Source organism: Chionomys nivalis, chromosome 23 (assembly GCF_950005125.1).
Source record: "Chionomys nivalis chromosome 23, mChiNiv1.1, whole genome shotgun sequence".
In the NCBI taxonomy this organism is placed as follows: Eukaryota; Metazoa; Chordata; class Mammalia; order Rodentia; family Cricetidae; genus Chionomys; species Chionomys nivalis.
Genome location: NC_080108.1, coordinates 26,205,546 through 26,231,014, shown reverse-complemented (window position 1 = coordinate 26,231,014; position 25,469 = coordinate 26,205,546). Strand labels below are relative to the sequence as shown.

The 25,469-nt window shown below is 44.9% G+C and overlaps 1 protein-coding gene across 1 annotated transcript in view; it reads right to left on the bottom strand.

Annotated features, from left to right (window-relative positions):
* Lrrk1 (leucine rich repeat kinase 1) overlaps positions 1-25,469 on the bottom strand; it is a 138,700-nt gene that overhangs the window by 52,222 nt on the left and 61,009 nt on the right. The window contains exon 7 of the mRNA XM_057756435.1: positions 1,773-1,999. Within this exon, the coding sequence (XP_057612418.1) occupies positions 1,773-1,999 (227 nt within the window). The remainder of the gene's footprint in view (positions 1-1,772; positions 2,000-25,469) is intronic.

Below are 25,469 nucleotides of genomic sequence, written 5' to 3'. Positions count from 1 at the left end.
CAAGGCGCGTGCTCTCTGTCTGCACACACAGTTTAAAAAACAAGAGGCAGCCGGGTGGTGGTGGCACACGCCATTAATCCCAGCACTTGGGAGGCAGAGGCAGGTGGATCTCTGTGAGTTCAAGACCAGCCTGGTCTACAAGAGCTAGTTCCAGGACAGGCTCCAAAGCTACAGAGAAACCCTGTCTCGAAAAACCAAAAAAAAAAAAAAAAAAAAAAAAAAAAGCAAGAGGCAATCTTGGCTTTTATGTATTTGGTGAACTGTTAGGACAATAGACTCTGACTGGTGGGTCCTGGTTCTTCTGAACACTCAGGGATTAAAACCTTTGCCCACATGGAAGGTAACGATGCTCCGGGGATGCTCAGCAGCCACGGAGCACCTGCTGCAGCTTTTGGGTTCACCTACCTGACCTAGGTTAAGGAGTCTGCTCAGGTAACACCTGTTCTTTACACTTTTGGTTTGTAAAACTCATTTGTGAATCTCAAGGACTAACCTCAAGCTCTTTCCAACATCCTTGTCTCTCACAACATTTAAACTCCCATTTTTTTTTAATTCCATGTATTGATTATGTGTATGCATTTGCTCAGGTGAACCAGCGAGCCATGACCTCCACCCAGGTGGAAGTCAGAGGACAACTTTCAGGAGTTAGTTGTCTCTGGCCAGTGTGTAGCTTCCGGGACACCAGGCTTGACAGCAAGCGCCTTTACCCACTGCGCCATCTTCTAGCCCCAGCCTTAGCTTTTGTAGTCAGCTCAGTCCCTTCTGCAATGGAGCCATGTACACACATATCCTCGAGAACTTCAAGTACAGTCCTGCGATGGTTCGTCATGATGGCCAAAACCTGACTAGAAACAACTTCTGGGCATGTCTAAGAGGGACTATCTAGATTAGGTGAGTTGAGATGGAAAGGCCACCTTGAACGTGTGTGTCACCATGCCAAGGGTAGGGTCCTAGGCCAAGTACCAATAGGTAGGTAGTGATTGCTCTCTGTTTCCCGACTACAGGGCAGTGTGACCAGCCACAGGTGCAGTGTGACCAGCTACTGATGCAGTGTGACCAGCCACTGTTTGCAGTGTGACCAGCCATAGCTGCAGTGTGACCAGCCATAGTTGCAGTGTGACCAGCTACAGCTGCCGTGTGACCAGCCACAGCTGCAGTGTAACTAGCCAGCCACCTCTGACCGGGCAGCCATGCCTTTCCAGCCACAATGGACTGTCTCCTTCAAACTGTGAGTCAGGATAACCCCCTTCTTCTTTAAGCTGTCAGGGTGTTTAGTCACAGGTCGAGAAAAGTATTCATAGGATTTCTTTCCCCTCCCATGCCACCTCAGGGCTCAGGACTCTAGGAAAGACAGGCAGTGACCCAGTGACCAGTGTTCATGTGCAGCCACATTTCCAGAGCTGACCCTTTCCTCAGAGCCATTCAGTATTTTTTTTCTTTTTCTGGGAGGTGGGACAAACCCCTCTACCATCCCAGGAAGTGTCTAGCCGCTCTACTGTGTAGGGCACAGTTGGGTATTTTAAACAGATAGCCTTGCACGACTGTGATGAGCTGTGACTCCTTATCCTAGACTATCTGTTCAGACTGCTCTGGCTCATAAGGCACCAGAGGCCATGATGCCTTGCTCCTGTGAGCTTGTGTAAGAAAGAGCAGGCTTCTCACTACCACCACAAGCTCGCTTCCCAAAACACCGAATTCAGTCAAGGAACCTGCACGGGAGGGTGGCTCCGACAGGGGGGTACGGAGGGCCCTGTCCACACTCCTGGGCCCACCTGGAGCAGATGATTTCGTCAGATGACTGCACGCAGGGCAGCTCCCCCAGGTGGTTGTCTGAGAGGTTCAGCTTCTTCAGGTTGATGAGTCCCCACGGGATGATGGAGGGGAGCGAAGGCAGGCAGTTGGCCGAGAGGTCAAGCTCTGTGATCTGGCAGGAGATGTCTAAAAGCCAGTCAAGGTCCACCCAGGGCAATCGAAGACGGGACCACTTCACACAAAGTGCCTGGGTTTGGACAGGAAGGAACGGCAGATGAGGATGGTGAGTCTGAGCCCAAGGTGAGCCTGCGATAAATGCTCCCTTGAGGCTGTGTGCCCACTCCAGCTGGAGCCCTGTCCTGAGATGCTGGCCCAGAGCCAACCCCTGAGATCTTCTTATAGGGGTGCAACAAAGCAGCAATGGCTTGTGGGTACAAAGGAAGCCCACTGAGGCTTGAAGGGCCTCCTCTCAGACAGGGTCTACAACCTCGTTTCCTGACTCACTTTGTGTGATGGAGACAGCCGCTGTCTGCACTGTGCCAGGCCACACTTTGGACTGGCTGCCTCCAGATTAAAGGTCACACGGAATGGAAATCTGGAACAATGGCCCACAGCCCAAAGCAAGAAACCAACTCCCTTAGCAAATAGCCCAGGAAGTCAAATCACCAGTGATAGCTACAGTAACAACTTAGTGAGCTCACCGCTTTCTTCTGTTAACAGTCAGACCAGGACCACATTGGTAACAATCAGCTTCCCTAATTTTTGGCTCTGCTTTGAATTCAGCTCAACCAGAGAAAGTTAAACACGGCCCCCTGCATGATACACAGGATAAACATGGTCCCTCCACAGATACACAGGATAAGCATGGCCCCTCCACAGATACACAGGATAAGCATGGCCCCTGCACAGATCACAGGATAAACACGGCCCCTCCACAGATCACAGGATAAACATGACCCCTCCAGAGATACACAGGATAAACACGGCCCCTCCACAGATCACAGGATAAACATGGTCCCTCCAGAGATACACAGGATAAACACGGCCCCTCCACAGATCACAGGATAAACATGGCCCTCCATAGATACACAGGAGTCCTACTTTCAGTGGTATCTTGGGTTTCCCTGGACAATAGATCCAGTGAGGATATTGTAGAACATCCCTTTGGCTCTGTTTTGAGGCTTACCCTGTACCCCTGAGTCCCAAGCCTCTGCCACATGCAAACAACAGCCCCTTGCCGTGGCGAGCCCAAAACATGTTCTTTATTTGGCTGGTTTTTTTTTTTTTAAAGAGGAAGTCAGAAATCCCAGTGGTTTGCTATTGTTGGGCAGCAAATGGGTCCTGGCTAGATATGTAAGGATAAGGCTTTCCTCCGTCATCAAGTTGTTAAAGAATCTAGGATTCAATTGGGTTTCTGTGGGAGAAGAAATCTCGTTTTTTGGCTTGTTTGTCCAAGGCAACTGTAAATCAATAACAAAATTACAGGGCCAGAAATATAAACAAAAGTTAGTGTTTCACAAATGTAAGAACCACAGTAACTGGTACCAAAAGGGTGGGTTGGCCAATAGGTTGGCCTTTATAATTGGCAGCAGCTGAGAAGTGATCATAGCTGGCCACTAGGTGGTGCTGTGTACATTGTCTTAGCTCCCTTTAGCCAAATCCTGGAAAGTCGGGGTGCCTGTCCTTTCAACCTTCATCTCCCTCTTCATTCCCTGAGATGAAGAAGAAGGATGAACAGCAGAGAGAGGAGTGTTAGCTTCAGCTAATTTTGTTAGCTAAGCCACCCAGTTTCTCTGGCTTGCCTTTTTAACATTTTCTTCCTAGTATCTTTCTCCACCTACTTTTAACGTTTAAGTCTGGAAGAATCTAAAATTTGCCAAAGATCTGAACTAGGACCCAAGGGACCTCACAGCTGCCAAAGCAGCATCACGTTGGCTTGTCTTCCAGTTCTTCCCAAACACAAAACCGTACGCTCTTGGGGCTGGGGAGGTGGCTCTGTTGTTCAGAGTACTTGTTGCTCTTGTGGAAGACCTGAGTTTGGCTGCTTGCACGCTCACAGCTGCCTGCAATGCCAGCTTTGTGGGGATCCAATGCCTCTGGATCTTACTGTGCGCATGTGTGCGCATGTAAACACACACACACTACACATACACACACACACACACACACACACACTCAAAGCCCCAAAACAAAACTCTTCACTTTTTGCTGAACCATTTGTGAATGGCACAACATAGCATGTGTCCTACTTCAGAGTTTATTGGGCTCACACTTCCACATCATAGTCCATCATTGGAGGAAGTCATGACAGGAACCCAAACAGGGCCAGAACCTGGAGGCAGGAGCTGAAGTAGAGGCTATGGAGGGGTACTGCTTACCGGCTTGCTCCCCATAGCTTGCTCGGCCTGCTTTCTTTTGTTGTTGTTTTGCTTTTTGAGACAGGGTTTCTCTGTGTAACAGTCCTAGCTGTTCTGGAACTAGATAGCTCTTGTAGACCAGGCTGGCCTCGAACTCATGGAGATCTGGCTGCCTCGAACTCCCGAGTACTGGGATTAAAGGTGTACACCACCGCCCAGCCTGCCTGCTTTCTTATAGAACAAGGACCACCAGCCCAGGGACGGCACCACCCACCATGGGCTGGGTCCTCCCCTATCAGTCACTAAAGAAAGAAAGAAAGAAAAAAAAAGGTTTGCAGCCAGATCTTATGGGGGCATTTTCTCAGCTAAGGCTCCCTCTTCTCTGTTGACTCTAGCTTGCGTCACGTTGACATGAAACTAGCCAGGACAACAGGACCACATGCCACCCTAAACACGCCAGCACACATCTCAGTAGAACAGGAATCTTTGCATACAGAACGTTTGTTCTTCAAGCAGCATAACGGCGGCACAAGGTTAGCCAATGCAAGCCCCACGTTCTAGTATCCGCCATTGCCCCAGAGATGTATCTTTAATACTCTGTCATTTCAATTTTCCAAACCATCCCAACTGTCTTCATAGAATAATTTCCCATACTTGCCTGGCTAGAAGTTGTGCAAGTAAAGTAGGTGACAGTTGAGACTTAGGCTAAACATTTGAGCAAAGGCTGGATACACTGTGGAGCTCTTCCCACCAAATACCACCAGGGGGCATCAGGTACCAGGTGATTCCCACACTGGGGCCCCATTTGATCTTCAGTCAAGGTAGCACCTGCCTGATCTACAGCTGGTTAAGGTCCATTTGATCCTTTATGCCTCACAAGCACTATGCAGTGTGTGTGTGTGTGTGTGTGTGTGTGTGTGTGTTCTCTGGTCCTACATAATTGCTTTGATTTTGAGTGAATTCAACATTGTCAGTCTTGGCCTGAATCAATTAATACCATGGTGGGTGTCACGTGGTGTTTCCACAAACTTCCTATGTTCACTGTCTGTCACCTTGTCCCCAGGTGCCCACCTCATGAAAGTGTCCCTTAGGACCTTAGGAGAGGGTTGAAGGGGAGGGGAGAGGCAGGGAGGGGAGTGGAGAAGAATGTAGAGCTCAATAAAAATCAATTAAAAAAAAGAAGAAAAAAAGAAAGTGTCCCTTACATGAACTGCCAGTTCTTTAAAGTGTTTAAATTCATTATAACCACACTTTTTGTTGAATGCCCAAGTGTCCCAGCTTGTCCAGGGGGAAGTCCCACGTGAGGGTGCCTGTATTCTTTTGACTTTTTCTGGTCACTGGGGTGATGATTCCTGGCAAAACCAGACGTCCCAGTTTTCTCTGATGCTGTCCCAGGCGAGTCCTGGCCTCAGCTCTGCTTCTCATTCAAGGAAAATGCTAGTTAGAAACCAAGATGTGAGCATTAGGCTTGCTAATCACTGCTGGAGTAGCGCCGCTTCTCTGCCCATCGGCTGGACACAACTCTATGTTTACACCAGTCATTCTGATACCCAGAGAGCTGCCCTGCCTTTACCTTAGCTGGGCACTACTGGCTTTAATCTAATATACATATCAGTTCAGAAATTCTGTTACCTGCCTGAATTCTGTCACCCCTGCAAACCTTAGGGAGTGGTCTGTTTCTTGTGGCTAGAGAAACCATGCTGAGCATAGGGGATTTCTAAGGAACTCAGTGTGGTGCAGGGTTCCGGGCAGCAAGGTGCAGCCTTGGCTGGGCCTGGGCAGACACACCCTGGCTACCTCCCAGGAAAGCAGGTAGCCTCCCGGTGGAACACAGGAGGGAGGAAGATAACAGGCTGAGAAAGAAAGCAGAGAGGAATTTATAGGCTTGGTTTGCTTTCCACACAACTCACGGTGTGGACCCAGCAATGACTCCTTCTGAGGGCGATGTTCCAATAACCTGAACACTTTCCACCAATCCCACCTTTCAAAAGTCCTACCATCTCTGGAAACTTCCATGCTAGTGACTAGCTCTCCAGTACAGAAACCCTTGGAGGACAAGGCAACCCCCTTTCTTGATATCCCAGATGGAGCACCCATTTCTTTATCTCTAGGTTGGAGCACCTTATTTCTTTATCTCCCATATGGAGCATGTGTTTCTGTTACAGAAGAAGGCCAGCATCTTGACTGATGCTGTTGCACAGCAGTTTTCTTGTGTAGTGCTGAGTGTGTCCACTGTTATGTCAGACAATCAGGAAGTTTTGGGTTCATAGGTGAGCGTGTGTGTGTGTGCGCGCGTGTGCAAGCCTCTGATTGCCTTAGCTCACGTTTTTTGATCTTCTCAGACTCAAGAGTGAATGATGAACCCACTCAACAGAGAAAGGATGCTTTGTGGAAATCTGTGTTTCTCTCACAGAGATCATCCTATTAGAAGAGAACCACCCACAAGAGAAGTGCAGTGTGTACCACTGACTTCACTAGACCCAAAGGAGAGGGGAAGCAATTGCTGCCGCCAGTTCTTTGAGCTCTTTCTAGGTCCCACCACGAGTTTCTTCACAACCAACATCTGATAAACTCCTGCCTAGAGAGAAGCTTTGTGAAAGAAGCCTGAAGCTAGGACAACATTGTTGCAGAATCTTACTTTAACTATGCAAAGGCTTGCTACTTTTTAAAGCTGCATTTGTTTAATTACGTAAAGATGTGTTGCTGTTTCACCTTGCCTGATTGGTCTAATAAAAAGCTGACCTGGCTAATAGCTAGGCAGTAGAGGGTTAGGCAGGGCTGGTGGGCAGAAAGAATAAATGGGGAGAAATCTAGGCTCAGGGGAAGAGAAGAGAGAAAGAAGGAGAGTGGGGCCTGGGGTCAGTTAGCCAGGCCAGCCAGACATGGAGTAGGACATACAGAATGAAAGAAAGGCAAAAGCCCAGAGGCAAAACGTAGATGAAGAGAAACAGGTAAATTTAAGATATAAGAGCTAGTGTGGAAAGCATAAGACAAGGTTGAACATTTATAACTAATAATAAGTTTCCATATCATGGTTTGGGAGCTGGTTGGCGGCCCAAATGAAAGCCTATGACATGATGTCCTTGGAAGACAGACGGGCTTGTAGGCTGAGTTAGATGGGCACGTTGTAGACAAACACGGAAGCCTTCCACCTCGTCTTGGGTTACACTGAAACTTTGGATTGACATGTTTTATTATCATTTCTGTTTCCCAGGTACCCAGGATACCCAAGTATTCATATTGCCAGAGAGAGGACAAAGAACACAAAAATGACAACTGTGTCCATGCACTTGACAGAGTTTAGCAAGCCCACAGTGCTCATTGCTTGTTCGTGTCAGTCTGGGCTGAATTACCACAAACCAGGCACTGGGGGAGCACAGCCAGCCATTGCATAACCCTGTCCCGAGTGCAGAACCAAAGGATCAAAAGCAGCTGGCACTGAGCGGCTCAACAGCTTGGTGGTCAAGCCACACGCACCAGGGAACACAGATGGAAAGTGTCCTGGGGTTTTCTCCAAGCCTTTCAAATCCTGGCCAAATGAAGGGGAGCCCAGAGGAAGCATTGCCTCCCCACCGAGGTACTGCGTGATGGCTTGGGAAGTTGTTTTCCAAGGTGGTGGCGGGGACTCAGGCTTAAGGGGTCGGGTGGGAGGTTGGTGAGATGCTCAGTGGGTAAGAGTGCTGGCCGTGCAAATCTGGAAACCTGAGTCTGATTCCCGGAACCCAAGTAAAGATGGAAGGAGAGAACTGCTAAGTCTCTCGGCAGGAAGTCTTCTGGTCACTGGGATATGCTCTGGAGGAAGATATTGGGATGCAAACCCTAGCCCCCCTTTTCAATTCCCAGTCATGCATCAAATGGTTCCTTAGACTGATTCCCTAAAGCTGTCCTCATAATGCCACATGTTTGTCACGCAAACACACTGCACACATGCTTGTAGTGACATTTCATTTGTATTTTAATAAATAAAGCTTGCCTGAAGATCAGAGAGTAAAGCAGCCTCCCGGGTCAGCCTTACAGACTAGGCAGTGGGGACACACTCCTTTAATCTCAGTAGCCACACTAGTTGCCATAGAAACTGGGCGATGTATGCCTTTAATCCCAGTGATGCACACCTTTAATCCCAGGAATATAAGATGGGAGGAGACAGCTCTCAGACACAGTCACATTCTGAGGATTCCTGGAGACAGGATCGCCATTTCAGACTGAGGTCGTGGTAAAAGCCATTGGCTGGTTGTTTTGCTTTTCTGACCTTCAGGTTGAACCCCAAATCAGTCTGTGGGTTTTTACTAATAGTGCTACCTATACCATTGCACACACCATTGTACACACACACACACACATTAATAATAATACATGAAATAATTTTTTTTAAAGGTTGTGGGAAGAGTGTTATAGAGAAAGTACCCTGTTCTGGAGATGGAGGCTGTAGCCCAGAGACGTTATCTGACTTGCTATATTCTAGAAGCCACTGGCCACGAAGGTATAATTTTCCTCTAAAATATTTTTATTAGATTTTATCCATTTTGTGTGTGTTTACACATATGTGTGAGCATGTGCAAACATGTGGAGGTCAGAGGACAACTTGAAGGGATTGGTTCTCTCCTTCCACTACGTGGGTCCTGACGAGGGCTTAGCAGCAAGCACGTTGACCCCCTGCGCCGTCTAGCCGGCCCTTACTTTGATTTTTTTGTCACTGCAACTCTCTTGGCTAAAGAGAAAACCATTCAAAAAAGGACTTGAGGCTCCAATGGTTTCAGCTTAACGTTGAAGCTCCAGCGACAGAGGCTGGAGAACAGGTCATGTGGAAAAGGACTTAGTTCAGAGACTGTCTTGGTCAGGTGGCAAGTCACCTGGTAGAGAGGGGCCCTTGATGTTTGTTCCTTATTGGGACTCTGCTGCCCTCAGGGCAGAATGCATAACTCTGTCCTTCTGTTCCCACTGTTCATGTCAGTCATCTCTGCTGGACTCACAATTGAGTCTGAACTGTAACCTCTAGAGACTATAAACCCCTCGACAGGACAGACCACTGCTCAGTGCAGTGGGCATAGCACACCAAGAGAGGCGATCAACAGAGGTTTGTTCATTTATGACTCACACGTTAAAATGGGGGAACACACAGAATGCTCTAGGATTGCGTGTTGGTCCTCGGCCCACAGCAGCCCCCGGACTTCCTGTGTTCAGCGGAGGTCCTCAGATGACATCTGAAGACAGCGTCTCCTTAGTTTGGGACTTTGGGGCTTCAGAGGGGTGAGAGGAACCTTGTGTGTGTTTCAGTCTATGCTTTGGTGACTTGCTAGGAAACCTTAGGAAAACAGCAACTGGTAACCAGTCAGGCAAAGCCCAGAAGGGACTGTGGTTCAGATTCGGAATAGCCTTGAAGTCTAGTGACAAAGGCATGCTATTGGGAAGAGGAAGGAAACCAGGAAGGAGGATTTGGTGGGAATCTTCTGGTAGGGGCATGCCCTTGAGGAAGATATCTGGACCCCATCCTGCCTCTCCTGGTCTCTTTCTTTCATTTCCAGTCAGGAATCAACGGCTCCTCCTACTGTACACTCTCACTATGGTGCCAAGCCAGGGCAGCAGGGCCAGTTGACCACGGCCTGAAACCTCTAAACCTTGAGCCAGAGCAAACCTTCCTTCCATATCAGCTCATTTCTCATGGATATCCTGCTACAGTAAAGGAAAGCTAACAGAGAATCCAGATCATTCCATTATCAGACACCAGTGGTTAAGTTCCATTCCCGTGATTCACACGGCAGGAGGAGAGAGCCGATTCCCACAAGCTGTCCTTTAACGTTCATGTGTACTGTGGTAGTGCGTGCGTGCATGCGTGCACGCACACACACTCATACATACACGCACGCATACACCCTAAAATGTAATAAAATATTTTAGAAAAGGCCATAAGTGACTCCTTTTGTGGGAAGTAAAAGGAAACAACAGCTTCTGAGAAGCCAAAGAACACCCGGTGAAGGAGGAGATGAGAAATCAAGTTTACCAGGTAAAGAGAGTGATGTACATGAGAACCTGTGTTGTACAATGAGAGTCCAGGGTCCCCAGTCTGGGGAGACCCCGTGAGAACCTGTGTTGTACAATGAGAGCCCAAAAAAGAATGTTTGCTTCAGAGAGCAGGGAAGGGAGAGATTGAACGAGGGGTGAACGAGGGGTGGAGGGGTCCCTCCTAATCTCGAAAGGGGCTTCTTGGTTAATTGAATGACTGAATGAGAAGAAAAATAACTAAAAATAACTAAATCAGTTCCCATGATTTACACCTACACTGTAGGTGTCAGACTTAATAGTACTCAGCTGCCAATATCATATAAAGTAGAGGAAACATCACCATAGAAACCAGATAACTGAAAAATGTTAAATATAAAAATAGCGTGCAAGCCCACCGCTAATGGTATATTTTAAAATCCTGCTCCAGCTGTCTGTTCTCATAAGGCACCATGACTGTTAACCTCAGGCTTGGACTTGATGAAGGGATCCATAGAAACTGGTAGAACATACCTGCTTGTGTCTGTGAGGGTCCAAGGAAATCAGTGGGTGCAGAGCATCTGCCCTCAGTGTGGGCAGGTGTCATCCCACCAGCCAGGGGCTGAGACAGAACTGAACAGCGGAAGTCACTTTTCTTTGTGGGCTTTGGCCGGACACATTCCCCTTATCCTCACCGACAGCAGAAATCCTAACCTTGGGGGCCTCTTGGACTCTACACCAGTGGTCCCATGGGTTCTCAGTTCTTCCCTTTAGACTCAGCTATGTTATTAGCATCCATGGCCTCCAGCTTGAAGAGAGGATCAGGGGGCTATTCAGTCTCCATGGTTACACAAGCCAGTCCCCTAGTGAGCCCCCTCTCATCTATCTATCTATCTATCTATCTATCTATCTATCTATCTATCTATCATTTGTCTGCCTGTCTACTTATATATTTATGCATGCATACATCCATCTGTTTGTCTACCTATATATCAATTATCTATCTATCTATCTATCTATCTATCATTTGTCTACCTATGTATTATGGTATGTATGCATACATGCATCCACCTGTCTGTCTATCCATCTATCTCTCTATCTTTTGTCCATCCATCCATCCATCCATCCATGCATCCATCCGCTATCTATCATTATTTATAGATCACCCATATCCATCTATCCATTTTTTCACCTATAATCCATCCATCCATCCTACTGGCTCTGCTATTTAAGGAGCCCTGACTAACACAAGCCCAGTCAACCTGATGAATATTCCAACGGTTAGATGGCAGCTTTACTCACCAGCTCCTTGCAGTGCCCACGGAGCACTTTCGCCGGACCATTTATAGTAGCCCTGCCAGGCTGGTGCAATCCACACAGAAAGAACTCCAGACCTGGGACTGCAATTTCTATGCCCAGGGTCTGATACTGCTCCCTCTCTATCACACCTGCATGCTTACAGGGCTATGGAAGAGCTGACAGCCATCCAAAGGCACCAAGGACATCAGAGTGACAGGTGGTATTAAAAGACAAATGATTACAACCCCAAATACAATGATGCTAAATCTTTATGGCCTGACACGGGACACAAGAGATAACAGAACAAATGAAAGTACAGGAAAAAATGACCATGAAAGATGAAACATGCGGAGAACCAACAGGGAATTACAAAGCTGTCCGTTGTGTAACAGAGGGAGACCACCGAAGAGCAGAGGCCAGAGGATGGGCTCTGTTCTCACAGAGGAACCTTCTCGTCAGTTGGTTAAACTCTGGGGTACAAGGGGAGGAAAGCTTGAAAAGACAGACTTGTAACACAGCTTGTCTCTTTCCCTACTACATGGCTGACGCCTAGACAAAGGCAAAGAAAAGCAATGACCAGCCAGGAGAAGAGGGTTAAATAGCGCTCAACTCTTTGGACACTGCAATATCCCCCTTTCAATAGTGTGTGGCAGGGAGAGGAAGACCCCACACATGACAATAGTATAGGGATTTAAGACAACGAAGAGTGGAGAACACACAGAGAAACACCACAACGTTCTGTGCTCACTCAGCACCGGAGACGGAAGAACGCAGAGAAGCAAAGACAGCCAGGCTCAAAGGGAAAACAAAGACGATGAAGAAGAAACAAGAGCTTGGCCAGGTGAACCAAGTTGAAGATCTCTCAAAAACCAATGAAGCTTATGGCCATTGACAAGCTTAGAAACAAGCACACTCACTTCTTGATGGGATCTGAGGCTGGCTCCATGGGGGAGTCAGGTAAAGTAGACAAACCTGGGCAAAAGCATGTGGCTTGGGAGGCCAGAGACCCAGGGGCAACCTCTATCACTGGTTTGCTAAATGGCCATGTGGAACTGCCTTCTAAACATTTAGGGTTACACCCCTAGGTGGGTGTTGTTCTCAACCTTAGGCAGTGATGCTTCTGCAGTTAGCAACTGGTCAAAGCTCCGAGAATAAGTGGGTATCGAGCGCTTAGCCCTAAATGGGAATCTATTCCGTTCCTCCAGCAAGTTTAGGGAATTTAATGACGGGGGCAGAAATAAATATAAAGCAGGGGGTGGAGAGGAGTGCTATAAAATGCCATCTCTTGGGTAGGACATGGCAATTGCATCCTGAGCTCACTAGAGTTATGGCTACTTGTGCAAAGATCCAACCAGAAAGATCAGGGGCTCAGTGGGTTACCGTGTGTGTGTGTGTGTGTGTATTGGGGGGAGGGTATTCAAGGGAAGTGGGAGGTGGGAGGAGTTGGGGTGCATCTAATCAAGATACATCATATACATGCATGGAATTGGTAAAAAAAAAAAAGAGGATATTTTAAAAGAGAAAATAAACCAATACTTAATAACCCAGGAGTAAAAATGGCAGTATGTAAATGGGTGTAAAACCATTGTTTACAACACGGGAGATTTTGTTGTTGGACAGGTATAGTAGGTCACTGACTACACTGAAAACAGGACTCACAAAACTAAACCCCCCAAAGTGACAATGAAAGTAAATATGGGTTGATTAGCCCAAGGGGGTTAACTAGAGAACCATTCCCGAAGGTCCTGATTCAATATAAACTGTTCTCAAGTAAAAGTTTAAAGAACAAACAGTCCCCTTGTTGGGTAAATGGTTCCTTAACACAGCTGCTCACTTCATTTTACGAGTCAAAACTGGCAATTCTGTAAGAGCCATCAAAATTCCAGGCCAATTGCATGTGTGCACACGGATGTAAAAACTGCCATACCATCTTTTAAAAGAGAATACAATTTAACCCAAATCTAACTATGTCAATCCCAAGGCCAATTCAAGTCTCTCTAGAAACCCAACAGGGAGATAACCGAGACCCGGACAAGCACAGTTCATTTTCTGAAGGAAAGGGATCATGTGTTCCTTCTGCCAGCTGTGTGCGAGATGCTTCCTAGGAAAGCCTGGCTATGTCTGTATTCGTTCTCTTGTTTTCCATCCTGGTGATAGAACCCAGAGGCCCTTGCATGCCCAACAAACACTTCACACTTCACACTGAGCCCCTAAAGTTCTTGAAAAGTTAGAAGGTCCCCCAATCAATATTGCCCTTTTATAAGCCAGGCAGTGATGGTACACACCTTTAATCCCAGCACTCGAGAGGCAGAGGCAGGCGGATCTTTGTGAGTTCGAGGCTAGCCTGGTCTACAGAGTGAGTTCCAGGATAGTCAGGGTTATACAGAGAAACCCCATCTTGAAAAACAAAACAAAATAAACAACAAAAACAAAAAAAAAGCACCTTTTTCCTTATACGATTTTGGTTTTTCTTTTAAAATATAGGAAATTTATAAGAAATCTCCTACTACTTTGCTAACAGTTGAGAAAGAGAAAAAGCAAGAAATGAAAATTCTTACGTAGTTAACAAAGATATTTAACTTATTATTACTGAGAGCCCATCTCAGGTTCTTCCATTTTAAAGTAAAAACAAGATTTCTGCCTCACAATTAGGTGATAGATTAAAGCCTAATATTTAGCAGAGTACATTTTAACTATGAGATCATTTATATATAGGAGGGATATTATTTATTTATTTATTTATTTATTTTTTTTGTTTTTTGAGACAGGGTTTCTCTGTGGCTTTGAAGCCTGTCCTGGAACTAGCTCTTGTAGACCAGGCTGCTCTCGAACTCACAGAGATCCACCTGCCTCTGCCTCCCGAGTGCTGGGATTAAAGGCGTGCGCCACCACCGCCCGGCTAGGGATATTATTTAAAATCGAAAAATTTAACAACCTATTTATACAGCAAATTACCCACCCATTCACCCATTTAGTCATCCATCCATCCATCCATCCATCCATCCATCCAATCATCCATCCATCCATCTGCCCATCAGTCCTTCCATCCATCAGTTACCCACCTATCCATTTATCTACCATTAACTCATTCATGCATGCATCCAATGATCTATCCATCACCCACCCATATCTCCATCCAACCATCTGCTCGTTCATGTATGCATCCAATAATCCATCCATCAGTCACCCACCTATCCTTTTATACAACTATCTACTCATGCATGTATGCATACAATGATATACCCATCACCCACCCACCTCTCCATCCAACCATCTGCTCATTCATGCATACATCCAATGATCCATCCATTACCCACCTACCCACTCACTCATCCAATCACCTATTCATTCATGCATACATTCAATGATCCATCCAAACATACATACAACCATCTACCAAGCATGTTCAGGATCTACACTGAATGGCTAACATGGAGTGAGCAAAGGTGGCCAGAGACCCTGCTTTCAGGAAGCTTCTGGTCAGGTAATGGAGTTGGTGTTAAATAGGAATGTTATCCTAAGAGTCAGCTCTAGATGTTGCTAAGAATTTCGAGCAGACAGGAGGCCCTGAGAGGTAAGAAAGGGTATGTGTTCATACTGTGCATTGAGGAAGACCTTCCCAGGGATGTTGAGTGGGGCTAAGGTTTGCAGGGTGTCTTGGGGACAAAATGCAGTGTGCTGGGTGTTGAGAAGACAAGGCTATTTTTTCCTGGCTGGGGTATTCACTGGATGTTATGGCATGGTCAACATGGTTTCTTCCTGCTATTGGACATTTGGCATTTACTCTCAGTTTTCCTTCTCTTACATAGTGGGGTTTGGCTGTTTGTGACGATCACTATAGATGTCTTTGAATTATGTCCTAAAGATAGACTTGAGAGATAAAATTACAAATTCAGAAGAGATTACTGGAAGAAAAAAAAGTTTAACAATCTTTGTCACGTGATGCCAATTACTTTGGCCCATATGGAGCCAACTGCAATGCCAGGAGCACGACACTGGCGTGCCTGCTGCTCTGCCCCGCCAAATGTCTTACTGAGCATTTCTGAGTCTTTGTGATAGTTTCACAGGTGGGTGACAGAGCTTTAGTTTGGTTTCCATGATCACTAATGTGCTTGTGTATGTTTTCCTGGGGTGGTTTGCTATCTGAGTCTTCTCACAAGTGAATTCACTGCTCATTTCTTCTGTCTGTATCTAGCGGGTCCTGTAACCTGCACCCAGCCTGTAGAGGTGTGGATGCGATCAGGCTGCTGTGGAATCTCAAGCACAGTGGAGAACTCACAGACCCTGGATGAATTAAGTTACACATTAATCCCAATTGATGAGTCGTATCAATCATATCGAGTATTGATCTATTTTGGGTTTAAATGTTTTGTCAGTTTGCGTTCTATTCCTCTGTTTTGTTGAGCCGGTGTCTCCCTATGTTGCCTAGGCTGTTCTGGAACTCCTGGGCTCAATTCTCCTTCCCCAGCCTCTCAATTAGGTGAGACTTCAGATATGACCTTCACTGGTTTTACTACCCCTTTTTTAAAAAGTTTATTTTAAAAATACCTTTTAGTATAAATAATTTTACTATTTAAATGCATCCATATTATGTCTTTATATTTGGAAGTATGCTTTTATATTTATATTTGGAAGCATGCTTTTAACATTTGGAAATGCCAACCATGCCTTTTTAAAAAAATATAATTGATGCGTGCTTTACAATATTTATGAGATAGATAAAAGTTGGATAGTTCCGATGAGTTTCCCAAGCTCAGTTCTTGCCTGTCTACAGTCTTGCCTGCAGTGTGATTAATCGAAACCTCTGAGCTATACCCAACATTTAGAATGCTTCCTCCTCTCTTATTCTTCGTCTTTGTGTTTTCCAGTTTCTCCTGTAAGATCAAGCAACAGTTTTCTGCATGTCCAGGTTATCAATCATTTTCCCTGCTCTTAGCGAAGCACGAGTAATTTATATAACTACTACCTTCTATCCAAGCTTCCTAAACTGTAACTTGTGACCCCCATATGGAGTCATGAAACTGAACATGGGGGTGGTGGTGTGGAGGAGTCACAAACCTTTGGCAACAGTAGAAGGCTTCTGAACGCGTATTGCCTGGGAAGCAGCTCCAAACAGAACGTGTCTTAACCCTGAGCTGTTTCCAGCAGAGCAGCCAGGGAGAACCTGTGCGGTGTTACCGTGCGGTGTTACCATATGGTGTTACCGTGTGGTATCGTGTGACTTCACTAGAGTCACAGGTGGAAGCACACAGCACAGACACTTGCCATGGAGCACTGTCCTGTCCCAGCATGCCAACAAAGGCTACTGAAACACCTTGGGCTGGAGGCTGGACTAAGGTATGAAATGCAAGGCTTTTCACTACATATAAAATTTTACAGAGACACAACAATTTAAGGAAAACAAAAACCTCCAAGAGTTGTCAACTGTCATGTCTCATGTAAGTATGATAAGAATACCTATAGACTGTATTGTGCTAGACCGTGGGATTTTAGAAACTGTAGTTTGATTTGCGGATGAGTTTCATTAAAAAAAACAACCGTTCGGTGAGCTCCTGCTGGGGATTATGACAGAATTTCTAGAGCTTTCTGAGATGGCCCTAATCATACCTTATACTACATATTTATATGACATGGTCTTTGTGACATAGAAAATTAAAGTATCAGCTGCTTCTGAACCATACCGATGAAGCTCTAAGTCCTGCAGCATCAAATATTCAACTGAGATTTAATCCTTTATGTAAAAATGAGCACGTACATCCACCTCATTAGTATGCAAATTTGCTTTAATCTCTAGTGACCTGTAAATTATAGGTAACAAACAATTGTTTTGAAATAGAACTACTTATGATTTATTACAAATAAATGTTTGATCTGTATGTCTATCTTATACAGCTATATACCTGTAACGATTTGTTGAGCTAAAAGAGGCTGTGATTAAGAGAACTCTTTAAGAGGCCTTGCTGCATAGGACAGCTCTATTTGTATTATGTCCCACAGGACAGGATGAACATCTACTGGAAAGTTAGTCTGTGAAGATCAGAGAAAAATAATGCCTGTGTAGAACATAGCAGTCCTGTCTTATTCATGGGGAGACATCCTGAGAGCTCTGGGGATGCTTGAACTGTGGCTAATACCAAGCTCTAAATATACTATGCTCATATATATTTGTGTATGTGTATATATTTATGCCAGTTATATGAGTTAAATTTGTACATTACACATAGTAAAATAACAACAACAAAACAATAGAATAATAATAAAAAGTTATAATAGAAGTCAAGTAAATTTTGTCCTCTCAAAATGTATATCTGAACTGCCAGCATTTTCTCTGTGTGATAGGCCACTATTAGTAAAATAAGGATTAGTTAAGCATAAGCCCTGGAATACTCTGAGAGTCTATCTGGGAGCTGAGACAGTTGCTAAGTGACTATTAATCAGGTATAAACTCCAGCATGGTGGCACTGGACAAGGGGGTGCGTCACAGAGGGAAGGGATGGGTCGAAAGAGTGTGAGAGCTCACCATGATACTTGGAAAGGCAAACCATTTAAGACTTAAGCATGGTTTTATCTAGGATTTTTCATTTACAATTTTGGACCAAAATTGACTGTGAGTAACTGAAGCCATGGGAAGTAATGGCTATGATCACTATAGCAATACCAGGAAAAGCAAAATCAATAGGAAGATGCCTGAGTTTGCTTTGTGATCCTCCGCGGGTAGCAAATGGCTTTCTCTTCCTCTCACATAAGTAGGGGGTGAACAGGCCAGGCTGAGGGAACTCAGGATCTTAACAGCACTGCCTTTACTTCTTTGGAGTCTCACTAATCCTGAGACAAATTTGGGAATGCTAATTTCTGCCTTCTCCACAGGAAACAGAACCTTTAACCATTTGGGGGTTCAAGGAATTAAGATGGTGGCAATGCACTAAATGTTCTTGAAGAAAATTCTTTGCACCAAGTGTGAGACCTTACCTAGGAGGAGAGTGCTCCCCAAAGGTCTTAGAGTTTGTAGTCTATGGCCACAGGTTTAACCAGCATGCAGCCCCTACTCAGTCGGGCAGTTGGCAGCTCCCTCAGGCCCAGCAGGGGCAGGAGCCTCCCTGGATGCCTCTGGCCCTCCCTGTGCAGTGTGCAGATAAAAACGCCCATCCAGGGCACACAGAGGAAGACCTGCTTCAACACTGACAACCTGCTTCTCAGCTTCAATGCAGAGACCGGCTGGGGGACCACCAGTGGTTAAATTATGTAAGTCAGGGACAATCTAAAGATGAATACGAATGGCGAACTCTCAATGACAAGATCTAATTTATCTCTACTCATCTGAGAGATGTAAAAGACAAAAATGATTTCCACACTGAGCTGTTTCAAAATTAATTTCAGTCCTTGATTATATTTCCAACCTTTACAACTGCCGCTGGCAGCTGCACCGGGAGGCGGCTCAGGCTCCAGAACCTGGCTAAGCTTTTCCTGGTGTTTTTAGGTTCTTTTTTTCTAGGTGTGAAAGCAACAGGCTATTTTCCTGCTGTATTACAGCTTAACACTGCTCAGCTGTCCATCATGAGTGAGGCTCTCAGTAGGCAAGAATCTGGCCATTTAAGATGGACACCAAGGACCAGGGAAATGGCTTTGCCAGGTCTCACTTGGCTTCACTTCTACTGTTTAAAAATTGTTTCTGAGCAGATCTGATCACGTGTTGTGGCTTCTGGAACCTTCCTTATCCAAACAGCAACAGAGTCCAAGGAGTCTTTTGCTGTGGAATCTAATCAAGGGCTTCTCTGAGTTCCTACTCAGCCAGCAGAGGTGCTTGCCCAGAGACACAGTGAAGGCTGTGCCCCTGTGTTAGCTGCGGCTTACAGGGAGGCGGGAAGGACATTAAAACAGTACCTGCTGAAGATGGGCTTGGTAGTGAGTGCTGGCCATCCAGCGCTTAGGAGGGAGGCAGGGTAGGATGAGCCATCCTCAACACACAGCAAGTTCGTGGCCAGTCTGGGTTATATGAGCACCTGCCCAAATATACCAAAAAAAAAAAAAAAAAAAAAAAAAAAAAACCAAACCAATCCTCTAAGGTGCACTTGTGCCCTCAGGACACTGAGGTAGAAGAGTTGCCAGTTCAAGGCCAGCTTGAGCTACACAGTGAAACTGTGTTCCCCAAACAAATACCAAACCACATAAACCAGTGGGGGAAGCAGGCTCCACACACAAAACAAGATGGCACACCCTAGAAATGCCCCTGGAGGTAACCTCCATCATCAGTGTTCTTCCGGGTGATGGGCCACTTTACAGAATTTACTGTTGTGAATGGCAACACAGCCAAGGGTGTTTCCAGGCAGTGTATCAAACAGGCAAAGTGCTCTTTTAATGGCCAGCATTTGGAGCTCAGTATTTGGAAGGACAGCGACAATAACACCACCAGCTCAGGTCAGTCCCACAGAATACCCAGAAAGGTGCTGAGCCTACCTGGACCTCTTTGGCCATCACCCTTCTCTGCTCTTTGGTGGCATCACTTTGCAGGCCAATGCACCCACTCCAGGGCATTTATCTTTGAGATTCACTTGAATCACAAAAATAATACCTGCTCCGGGGAAGCCGGGAAGCTCAAATGAGTCAGGCTGTGTGTGCTATGATTTCATTTCCTCTTCTGATGTGAGCAGAGAAGCCCAGGAGAGGGAAAAGCAGTGTGGTCTTTTCTTTGTCTTTTCATTGGCAAGATGCACCCATCGCTTCCAAGCCTGTGGCTAGCCTTGGCACATGAGGTGGGAGACATCTTGCAGAAACTGAGAGATCTGGGGAGAGCTACACCTGAAGGAGATGTGGGTGTCTGGGCAGCGACACTGTCTTAGTTGCTGGGCAGCAAGAGGGCTGATAGCAATGTCTTTGTACTTTAATATTTCCACTTGGAAGACATACAGCACTCCCTGCAATACAGTATCACGTTGTGCAACATGAAATAATACGATAAGAAAGAACAGGAAAACAACCAGTTACTACATGAATTCAGAATTAGAGGAGCCCATTTCCTTTTGCAGCATGAAGATACAGCAACAATTAACCCTTTGAGTGTGTACAGTTGGCCAAGTTCCGTGATAAGCCCATGATTGCCTCTATGCCGGCACTAACATCTCCCTGTTTTATAGGGGATAATGCGAACAAGGCTTATAGAAAGGTAATACGATATGGAAGTTGGGCTATCAATCTTCCTTAGGAACAAGGAAACCAGTAAGAATAAGAGAACAGTGAAAATAAAGTAGCAATAAATGTAGTAGAAGAGACGGAAAGAATGCCCCACTAGGGAGGTCCCGTGCAAATGGGAAGTGCCGGGACACACACACACACATTCAGATGAGCTTAACACTGTATGCTGTTGCCAGAAGACCAGAAAATAAAGTCTCAAGGACTGGAGCTGGAGAGATGGCTCTCACAGAGACCTGAGCTTAGCTGCAAGCGCCCACACTGGATAGCACACAACTACCTGTAACTTTAGCTTCAAGAGAATCCAATGTCTCTGTTCTGTAATGGGCAGATACACTTTGTGTGTGTATGTGAATGCACACACATGCACACACACATACATAAGATGCACTCACATACACACAGAGACGCATTATATATAGGGAGACACACACACACATACATAGAGAGAGACAGGAGACACACACACACACCCATACACACAGTTAAACATAACTCTAAAAGAAGTCTCAGCAAATCTACTCAAGGTTGATGAAAATGAGAGTATGATGTATCCATATGAGAAGGCTTCAGACTCCATTTCTAGGACTGAGATATCCAGAGGACTAAGGAGACTGTCTTCGTCAGGGTCACTATTGCTGTGATAAAACGCCATGACCAAAACCAAGTTGGGGAGGAAAGGGTTTATTTGGCTAACACTTCCGTATCATAGTCCATCTTTGAAAGAAGTCAGGACAGGAACATTGAGGCAGGGGCTGATGCGAAGTTTATAGAGGAATGCTGCTTACTGGCTTGCTCATCACAGCTTGCTCAGCTGCTTTCTTATAGAACCCAGGACCACCACCCCAGGGATGGCTCCAACCACAATGTGTGGGACAGTCCCCCATCAATCACTAATTAAGAAAATGCCCTACAGGGGCTGGAGAGATGGCTCAGAGGTTAAGAGCACTGACTGCTCTTCCAGAGGTCCTGAGCTCAATTCCCAGCAACCACATGGTGGCTCACAGCCATCTATAATGAGATCTGGTGCCCTCTTCTGACACGCACGCATACATGGAAGGAATGTTGTATACATAATAAATAAATAAATCTTTAAAAAAAAAAGAAAAAGAAAATGTCCTACAGACTTGTCTGCTTACAGCCCAGGGTTATGAAAGCACTTTCTCACTTGAGGTTCTCTCCTCTCAGATGACTACAAGCTGTGTCAAACATACAAAAAACTAGCCAGTATAACAGACCCATGTCAACTTGACACAAACATTTCACTGTTAAATTATAACCATTTCTTTATGTTCATCCCCCAAATCACACATTAATAATATCTGTTACATTGTAAGCCTTTCAAACTTTAAAAGGTCTATACTCTTTAAAAATTAAAACATTTAATAATTCAGTCTCTTTAAACAAAATCCAAAGTCTCTTTAAAAATCCAAAGTCTACAACATGGTCATGTCTATTGCAATACCCCACTCCTGGTACTAATTTCTGTCATAGTTAGAGTTACTATTACAGTGCTAACACATCATTGACCAAAGCAAGTGGAATCCTATAAAATAAAAATAATAAGTTAAATACTTTCTTATTTCAAGAGGAAAGAACCAGGGAATGGTCATAATCTGAACAAAGTAAAACCAAACTCCAGCCATGTAAATAACTCTGTCTGATGTCTGGGATCTACTCACAATCTGCAGGACTCTTCCAAAGGGCCTAGGTCACTTCTCTGGCTCTACCCTCTGAGCACACACAGATTATCTCCCAAACTCAGGGCTGTCTCCACTCCACCATTGCTGCTGTTCTTGGCAGTTAAGCCATGGTACTGGCACCTTCAGAATGCTAAAATCTCTTGCTGCAACTGGACTGCACTTTCATTAGTAACCTCTCCTGGGGTCTCTTCAGGGACCCCAGCTCTGTCACACATTGCCAAGCCTCAGCTTCTCTCCATGACCCCTTCTTGACTTCAAAACAAGAGTCACCAACTTGGTGACTCTTACACATGATCAAGGCTAGCTGGCAGCACAAGGTACAAACTTGGCTACTTCTGGAACGCGGCTTCTGTGTGCTGACTCTGAGGAAACACTTCCAAGATTTCGCCTCAGTCACGCTAGTCTCTTCTTAATCACCACTAATTTTTCAGTTTCAGCTAGCCAACATCAATTGTCCTAGTAAAGCAAAGATTTTTACTTTAGTAGTGTTGGTTTCTGGTTCATTACAGATAATTCTTCAGTCCTAGCTGACCAGAATCACAGATTCTTATTTCAAAGTATGCAATGATTCCAATGGAGTCTTTAAGTGACTCTCAGACTTCCCTTCGGAACGTCACAAGTCGGGCCTCCATCCTCTGCATCTCTCTCAACATTCTTATCATCTAAACTCTAACAGAACAGCTCATCAAGCTTTGCGGATTCAATGGCTTTTCTTCCCAAAGTTCCAAAGTCCTTCCACAATCCTTCCCAAAACATCATGATCTGTCACAACCATACCCCACTTCTGGTACCAATTTCTGTCCTAGTTAGGGTTACTTTTACTGTGACAGTAAGTCAAAACCAAAGCAAGTTGGGGAGGAGAGAGTTTATTTGGCTTCCATTTTCACATCATAGTTCATTATTGAAAGAAGTCATGGCAGGAACTCAAACGGGGCTGGAACCTGGAGGCAGGAGCTGATGCAGAGGCTATGGATGGGAGTTGCTTACTGGCTTGTTCATCATGACTTGCTTAGCGGCCTTCTTATAGAGCCCAGGGCCCATCAATTACTAATTAAGAAAATGCTCTACGGGCTTGTCTGCTTACTGGCTTGCTCATCATGACTTGCTTAGCAGCTTTCTTACAGAGCCCAGGGCCCATCAATTACTAATTAAGAAAATGCTCTACGGGCTTGTCTGCTTACACACCAAGCTTATGGAGGTATCTTCTCAGTTGAGGTTCCCTCATCTCAGGTGACTCTAGCCAGCACACGGCTATCTGACATCAAACCATATATGTGAGGCAGTCTTGTAGAACTCAGCAGCAGTAGGAGACTCACATGTACACACAGTCACGTGCATTTTTATGTTGGCACAGAAGGACATGTCTCTATATTCACATTTCAGATTCTGGTAAAGGACAAATAGTGTATAAGGGACTTGATCAGCAAGTAATGTGAACAGCAAGGTAAGCAGAAAAATAAATATTCAACTCAAGACATCTGAAAAAGAATTGCAGGCAGCCCCTCTCTGCATGGACTCTGCATGTGGATTCACTTAATTCCATATCAAAATTAATTTTAAAAAGTTATATGTGTAATGAACAAACTTTACTTCTTGTCATTTCTCCCTAAATTCTACATTGTAAGGACCAATGACTCCCCCTTCGCATTGTATTTGGCATTCTAAACCATATGGACATGATTTAACTATACAGGAAGGAGTGTACAGATGACACAGAAATACTAGGACATTTCACATGACCGACTTGAGCATCTGTGGATTTTGGGACCATCTCCTGGGGTCCTGAAACTCACCCTCCGGGATACGGAAGGCTCACTGCTCCACAATTAACAGGCAATGTCTATTATAACGCCACTTGCCATGGGCTGAGTCTTGCTATTAAAATGTTGCAAATGTTAACCACGTTTTCTTGCCAAAGCATGCCTATGAGACAAGCATTTATTGGTCTTTCTCTTTTGGGTACAGATAAGATGCTACAAGAAGCTGGAATGATGAACTCTGGAGCTCAAAATAGTCCCGAGTCTTGTTGAATCCTCATCATCAAACACAGAATACTCAACAGAGGGACGTGTGAAGACTGGTTTAGGGTTGAATAAAATTTAGTTCCTTGACAGGACACTAAAATGCCATTATTAGGTGTTTTGCTAAAGTTTGAAAGAGAAAATATTGAACTGCTTTAACATCATAAAAAGAAAGAAAAACAGATATAAAAGTGTGCTTGAAAAGGCGTTGGTGAGCACTAAACGGCACATCCAAAATCTGAAGGGAATGCACATTGATCTGCCAAACTGTAATCTCCTCAACTGAATATAAGAGAACTGACTGAAGGCTTCAAAGGAAGCGAAAATAAAGACTCATGAAACATCTATAGAGAATGAAAAATTCCTAAAACTGCTGTGAGAAACAAGAATGGCTACACGAAAACCTCAACAAAACAACAGGAACAAAACTGAGGAGCAATTTGTCTACAAACAAAGATGTAAAAATTATAAATAGAATGTCAGTGGTTCGAATCCAGCCATAGAAAACAAATCAGTTAGTATTTCCTGCAAGAATTCATGGTTGGGTCAGCAATTACCACCATCACTTATTCAATCAATGAATTAATGTAGAAATGCCATAGCTTCAAATGTGATTTGGCCTAACTCAGCAGCCTTTTTAACTCAACACTAAGCAAAAACCAAACCAACCTAAATATAACAGGGGCCTACTATAAGGAAGCCCAAAGTCAGGGATAATAATTCACTGCCACTAAGACCTTACAGCCAAGGACACGGGAGAGGTACCTGCTTGCAATATGACTGTCCAGCTTTTATTGTTCCTAGTGATGTACAGACATGGATTAAATAGGTTACCCACACACACTGGAAAGGGAGATTGAGACCAGTCTGAAGGAGCTCAGACTTATAATTACTAAGGGAAGTTGGTAAGGAGGTTGTCCAAAGACAAAAGAAAAAAAACCTCTTCCCCTCCCAGAGTCATCAGACTGGAAAAGGAGATGGCAACCACACAGAGGCACATCCCTTTCAAATAGTGCTGAAGCAACAAAAAGATCACAAAAATAACAAGAACAATTCAAGACCATTAGGGAGAAACTAGAATATGCAATACAGATACATAAATAGGGTGATCCTAGAACCCCAAGTAGAAGTCTCAGGAAACCCATCCTAGACTGACGTGACGGGGATGCTGTCAA